The sequence below is a fragment of the Oryctolagus cuniculus genome, chromosome Y (assembly GCF_051225735.1).
Source record: "Oryctolagus cuniculus isolate XC-2025 breed Fujian yellow rabbit chromosome Y, ASM5122573v1, whole genome shotgun sequence".
Lineage (NCBI taxonomy): Eukaryota > Metazoa > Chordata > Mammalia > Lagomorpha > Leporidae > Oryctolagus > Oryctolagus cuniculus.
This window is the reverse complement of record NC_142889.1, coordinates 29555418-29562598: the sequence shown is the minus strand read 5'-3', so window position 1 is coordinate 29562598 and position 7181 is coordinate 29555418. Positions and strand designations below refer to the sequence as shown.

General features: G+C 46.2%; 1 protein-coding gene across 1 annotated transcript; it reads left to right on the top strand.

Moving 5' to 3' along the window:
• Window positions 1-2040: 2040 nt before the first annotated feature.
• LOC149119458 (endogenous retrovirus group K member 10 Gag polyprotein-like) lies at window positions 2041-4086 on the top strand. Its single transcript, XM_089325109.1, has one exon. The coding sequence runs from the start codon at window positions 2041-2043 to the stop codon at window positions 4084-4086; it is 2046 nt and encodes a 681-aa protein (XP_089181235.1).
• Window positions 4087-7181: the final 3095 nt, after the last annotated feature.

Sequence of the window (7181 nt, the reverse complement as noted above, 5' to 3'; positions counted from 1 at the left end):
TGTGTGGTTTTAAAAAGCTAATACTTTGATCCAAGTAGAAATTATAATGCTTAATGATATAATAAGCAGATTTAAAAGGACCCTGATGGACTATGGTGTTTCCATAGAACAGGGTCTAAATTAACTCTTGAGACCAGCATTGTGGCTTAATGGGTTAAGCCAGAGTCTATGATGCCATCATCCCATATGAATGCTGATTCCACTCTTGGATGCTCCACTTCCAATCCAGCTCCCTGCTAATGTGCCTGGGAAAGCAATAGAGGATGGCTCAAGATCTTGGGCCCCTGCACTCATTTGGGAGATCCTGATGAAGCTCGTGGTTCTTGGCTTCTGCCTGGCCCAACATTGAGCATTGCAGCCATTTGGGCAATGAAGTAGTAGATGGAAGATCTTTCTCTGTCTCTGTCTCTGTCTGTCTTCCTCCTTCCCTTGCTCCATCCCCCCCTCTAACTCTGCCTTTAAAATAAATAAGTCTTTATTAAAATTAATTTTCACAACTTCCAGTATTTGCCTATTTTCAAAATTTCATGGGCGAAATCCATAGTGTGGCCCAAATTACAATTGTAGCAATGGATAGCTCTAAATTTAAACAAAATACAACATATGATCTTAGGAAAATTACAAAAAGAAAAGAGAAGAAAAAATAAGGTATTCACTTATTATACTTATTTTTAATTATAACAATGCTTCAATTTTCCATGGTCAAATGAACTCAATTATTCCATAGGAGGCAGAGTGACTCTAAAAGAATAAGTAACAAATTAAAAGTAAACTAAGTTTTTGGAAGTTAAAATTTGCCTAGATAAAGTGGAAATCCACAGGCCAAATTAAAATGAGTAATATGGCCAAATATAAGGAAATTCAAAGGCTTCAAGTATTGCAATTTATGACAAAAGAAACAATTAACAAAGAGATGAGTATTCCCATTGCTTTCCCTTGCTTTGTTCTTAAAACTAGAAAGAAAAATGGCACTCACATGGTGGTGGCTCAACTAACTGAACCACAATACCAGACCCCGTGAATAGCTTTTGTTACTTGATGTTGGAGAGTTTCCGTATCCTATTCCTGACATGTAGCCTTAGACAGCAAACACTGGAGGCCATCCTCTCTGGCAGTGGTCACCTCCCAGCATGAAATGACAAAAGCAATTTAAGGCCTGGCATTTGACTCAGCTGGTTAAATCAATGAATGCAACATTGGCATTCCATGAGCCCAGGTCCAAGACCTGGCCACCCCATTTCAGTCCAGCTCTCTGCTGATGTACCTGAGTGGGTATCAGGGGATGGCCCAAGTGCTTGGGATAGTGCCACCATATGAGAGACCTGGAAGTATTCCCAGGCTCACAGCTTTGGCCTGGTCCAACACTGACCATTGCATCCATTTGAGGAGGGAACCCTCCCTCCCTCCTTCGCTGTAACTCTGCTTTTCAAATAAATTATGTAATAAATCCAAGGAAAAAGCTATCCAAATACATTTTCACACCATTCTTCTGACTATTGATTGTATTATTATTGGTCTGGATGTGTCGGGGACCACGCAGCATGTGACCTCTTAGTTGAGAGACAGGGCTGGACAGGCCAGACCTGATAGTACTGATAACGCAACCTTGTGTGACCTTGTGCCTTAAGGCCTTGTAACCTTTCCCCTACTTGCACTAGCATTGCAGCTACAAGATAAGCCCACCCTCCTTCCCCCTCCCGATACCCTGCCTCGATGATATATAAGTGTGTGGTTGAAAAATAAAGTCGCAGCTTGATCGGCACCTGTCTTGCTGCCATCCTTGTGTCTCCTGTCCCTTTCATTTCTCCTTCTAGGTGTTTGGCCCCAGTTGCTGTCCCGTGGGACGGGACAACTGGCGCCCAACGTGGGGCTCGAGTGCGGCCCTTGGGGTTCAAGTGCCTGTAAGATTGGAGGAACGCCGCCTTCCAGGAGGAAAACTTGGATCCAAGTGATTGTGCGACCGGCTCGGAGCTGCCCACCCGAGATCATCAGCATCGGTCGACGCTGTGGAGTGAAGACGGCGCAAGGTAAGTGACAGCCATGGGACAGGCATTATCGTCACGGGAAATGTTCATTTCAGGTCTCAGGGAGGCCCTCAAGACACGAGGAGTTCGGGTTAAAAATAAGGATCTAAAGGCATTTTTTGAGTATGTAGAAAGATTGTGTCCCTGGTTCCCCAAGGAAGGAACAATTGACGAGATCAAGTGGGAAAGAGTTGGAAGTTGTTTAAAGGATTTTCATGAGATCTTTGGCCCTGCAAAAGTGCCTATTACGATTTTTTCATATTGGAACCTGATTAATGACATTCTAAAAACCCGTCACCTAGATAAGACTATTGATGCCCTAGTAAGGGATGGTGAGGAGACGTTACAGCAATCCTCCCGACCTGCATCTAAATGCCCATCTGTCATTCTAGATATACCCTCCACTGATGATGACCCCAACAATAAAATTAAAGAGTCCACTTTAGCCCCTACCAACGAAGCGAGCCGACTATATCCTGCCATCCGAGACAAATTAGATTCAGATGAGGAAGCTGCCCCAGAGGAAGAGGTCGTGCACTATCATAATTCCAATTGGCCCCAAAATGTTAAAAATCCCCCGCCATACAATACTCACCCGCACCTTCCCATTTGTGCCCCCGCTCTCTATGACTTTAACCCTCCTGTGCCTGACTTGTCGGCCTTGCGACAGTCACTTCAACAGAGACGAGAGCACATCCAGCTCCTTAAGGAAATAAAATCCCTTGACGAGGAGCTCCGCCACCTTGCCTTAGAGCAGCCCCTTCCAAAACCTAAACAAGGTAAAGTCAGGTCCAAAACCCAACCCCTTCTAGCTTTCCCTGTAACCAGGAGGCAAGCCGGAGGTCATTCTGAGCCTGCCGCTGATGGGGAAAATGAGGCTGAGGAGAATTCGCCCCACCACTCTGAGGAAGATAGTGAGGAACCTGGGTCAGAGGAGGAAGATCAGGTCCCCAATCAAGGACCTGGTAATGGACAGCCGCCACCCTATAAAAAACTTAGTCTCAGATTTATTGAAAAACTTAAAACTGCTTGCACCCAGTATGGTCCCACTGCCCTGTATACTCAGGCCTTATTGGAAAGCCAGAGTGCCCGGTGGCTTACACCTAATGATTGGGACTTCCTCGCCAGAGCTGCTCTCAGCGGAGGTGACTATGTCCTGTGGAGGGCTGATTATGTTCAAATTTGTAAAGAAATAGCCCAACAAAATTTTGCTAAAGCTTCATCTAAAAATTGGCCCCTCAAAAAACTTTTGGGAGATGCCCCATATAATTCCAACAATTCACAAGCCCAGTTCCCTGATGGACTTCTGGCGCAAATTAAAACTGCCGGACTAGGGGCTTGGAGAAAGCTCCCTCAAAGGGGAGCAGTCACTACCTCTTTGGCTAAGATTCAGCAGGGGCCCGACGAGCCTTATAGTGATTTTGTCTCGCGCCTTAATGTTGCAGCTGAGAGACTAGTTGGCCCAGGAGAAAATGGAAGTGCATTTGTTACGCACCTCGCCTTTGAAAATGCCAACCCAGCTTGTAAAGATATTCTTCGGCCTCATAAACATAAGGGTGATCTTTCAGACTATGTGAGGCTCTGCGCTGGTGTGGGATCAGCCCATGCCATGGGCTTGGCAATTGGGGCCGCACTCAAACTGACGCAAAATCCCTCCAAGGGGACCTCCACTTGCTACGCCTGTAAACAGCCTGGACATTTTGCCTGCGAATGTCCAACTGCCTTATCAAACAGGCCCATGGCCCAAGGCGCGGCTCCATCTCCTCCAGGTAGGCCGCTCCCCTCCACCCCATGCCCCCGATGTCATAGGGGTTATCACTGGGCAAATGAATGCAGGTCAAAGACTAATTCTTCAGGCCAACCCCTCCCTCCTAGTGTGCCGGGAAACTCCCAGAGGGGCCAGCCCCTGGCCCCAGTTTCTCAAAGGACAAACCCTGGGGCAGTATGGTTTGTCCCTTCCCAGCCTCAGGCTCAGCAAATACCTCAACAATTGCTTCTCTCCAATGAGCAACCCCCGGTAGCGCAGGACTGGACCTCTGTGCCGCCTCCGATACAATATTAGATTCCACCCAGGGCCCACAAATTATCCCTACAGGGGTGTGGGGCCCCTTGCCTTCGGGTACCTGTGCTTTTATTCTTGGCCGAGCATCAGCCACCCTTAAAGGCATTCAAGTTTTTCCCGGTATTATTGACGGTGACTTTACCGGGGAAATAAAAATCCTAGCAGCCGCTATCAATGGAGTAGCTGCCGTTCCACAGGGCACCCATCTAGCACAAGTGGTTCTTCTGCCTTTAATTACTGGAAGTACATCCTCAATTTCTTCCAGGCCCCGAGGCATTACCCCTTTGGGCTCCTCAGATGCTTATTGGGTCCAGCCAATTACAAAAAATAGGCCTGTGTTAACCCTTACTATTGAAGGAAAGGATTTCAAGGGCATTTTGGATACAGGGGCAGATGCCACGGTCATATCTCAAGATCATTGGCCCGCCCATTGGCCAATGACCGCATCTCTCACCTATTTGTGAGGTATAGGCCAGTCCAATAACCCCCAAGTCAGCTCAAGGGTATTACGCTGGAAAGATAAGGAAGGCAATCAGGGCACTGTGACTCCTTTTGTATTACCAGGCCTTCCTGTTAACCTGTGGGGACGTGACATTCTCTCCCAAATGGAAGTTATCCTGTGCAGCCCTAATGCTGTGGTCACACAACAAATGCTGCGCATGGATTATGTGCCTGGCACAGGACTTGGAAAAATGAGACAGGGCATAACTCAACCTATTACAGCCCCCTCTAAAACAGATAGACATGGGCTCGGATATTCGGATTTTTAGTAACGGCCACTGGCCTTCCTGTACCCCATGCAGATAAAATCACATGGAATACTCAAACTCCTGTTTGGGTGGATCAGTGGCCGCTTACTCAAGAAAAGCTAAATGCCGCTACAGCGCTTGTACAGGAGCAGCTCGCGGCTGGACACCTAGAGCCTTCCAATTCTCCCTGGAATACGCCCATTTTTGTCATAAAGAAAAAATCTGGTAAATGGCACCTTTTACAGGATTTGCGCGCCGTTAATAAGGTCATGGCACCCATGGGTGCCCTCCAACCTGGCATCCCAACCCCCGTGGCCATCCCAAATGGTTATTACAAAATAATTATAGATCTCAAAGACTGTTTTTTCACTATTCCTCTACACCCTGATGATCGTCCTTATTTTGCCTTTAGCCTCCCCCGTGTTAATTTCCAGGGACCGATGCAAAGATTTCATTGGAAAGTCTTGCCCCAGGGAATGGCCAATAGCCCCACCCTTTGTCAAAAGTTTGTAGCACAGGCAGTGGACCCGGTTCGTTTACACTGGCCGCACATTTATATTCTACATTATATGGATGACATTTTACTGGCGGCTCAAAACAAGTCTGACCTACAAGATTGCTTTACAGCACTTTCTAAAGCCTTTCTTGCCCTTGGTTTACAAATTGCTCCTGATAAGGTCCAGTTACAAGACCCCTTTACCTATTTAGGTTTAAAATTACAACAGGATTTGGTTTTTGTGCCCCGCATCCAGTTCCGCTTGGATTGCCTCCATACCCTTAATGATTTTCAAAAACTTCTAGGAGATATTCAATGGCTCAGGCCCTATTTAAAAATATCTAATAATGTCCTCTTGCCCCTCAATGACATTCTGCGAGGAGACCCAGATCCCTCTTCCCCCCGCGAGCTCACCCCTGCTGCGGGAGACGCATTAAACCAAGTAGCGCAAGCCATCAGCCAACAGTTTGTTTCACAGATTTCTTATACTCTCCCCCTGCTTTTTGTAGTTTTAGCCACACCACATATGCCCACTGGAGTTTTTTGGCAAAAATCCCTCATGCCCAATAAAAAGGGTCAACCTCTTTTCTGGGTTCATCTCCCCATTTCCTCATCTAAGGTAATTGCAGTATATTTGTCTCAGGTTGCTTCAATAATCATCAAGGCTCGTTTCCTTTCCCGCCAATATTTTGGAAAAGACCCCGATGTTGTAGTAGTGCCATATACCCGAGAACAGACCCAGTTCCTTCTTCAAACTTCTGATGACTGGGGAATAGCCATGTCAGGATTTATGGGAGTCATTGACAATCACCTCCCTGATGACCCCGTGTTACAGTTTGCCCAATCCTATTCCTTTATTTTCCCAAAAAATACAAAAAGTAACCCCATTCCAAAGGCTGTTACGGTGTTTACAGATGGGTCCTCCAATGGAATGGCTGCCTTCGTGGCAGATAACCGTTCTCACGTATTTAAAACATCTTATCAGTCGGCTCAGTTGGTTGAGCTGTATGCCATACTTCAAGTCTTTACACAGTTTTCCAGTCAGGCTGTAAATATTTATACTGATAGTGCATATGTAGCTCACTCCATTCCGTTGCTTGAGACTTCTCCTTTTCTTAAAACAACTTCCAACGCTATGCCCTTGTTTATACAAATTCAAAAGCTAATACGAGAAAGACAACAGCCCTTCTATTTGGGACATATTAGGGCACACACAAGCCTACCAGGGTCACTCTCAGAAGGTAATGCCCAGGCAGATGCTGCTACAAGGCTTACCTTCCCCACAACTGTGGGATCAGTGCAGGAAGCTCAGAACTCAGAAGGTAATGCCCAGACAGATGCTGCTACAAGGCTTACCTTCCCCATAATTGTGGGATCAGTACAGGAAGCTCAAAACTTGCATAGGTTGCATCACTTAAATGCTCAATCTCTCCGTTTGTTTTGTAAAATTTCACGAGAACAGGCTCGTGAAATAGTCAAAAAATGCCCCTCATGTGTTACAAGCCAACCTGTACCGCATTTGGGAGTCAATCCGCGTGGTCTTCTCCCTAATCAACTGTGGCAAATGGATGTCACACACTTCCCAAAATTTGGCAAACTAAAGTATCTCCATGTCTCTATAGACACCTATAGTGGCTTTGTCTTTGCCTCCCCCCACACAGGAGAAGCTGCTAAGGATGTTATCTCGCACCTTATCACAGCTCTTTCTGTACTGGGAAAACCTGTTAAGATTAAGACAGACAATGGTCCTGCTTATGTCAGCACTAAGTTTAAACAATTTTGTGAGGCGCTCCATATTAACCACATTACAGGAATTCCCTACAATCCACAGGGACAGGGAATTGTTGAAA

What these genes read in the sequence shown, in the direction of transcription:
- LOC149119458 (XM_089325109.1), top strand. Translation starts at nt 2,041, where the DNA reads ATGGGACAGGCATTATCGTCACGGGAAATGTTCATTTCAGGTCTCAGG.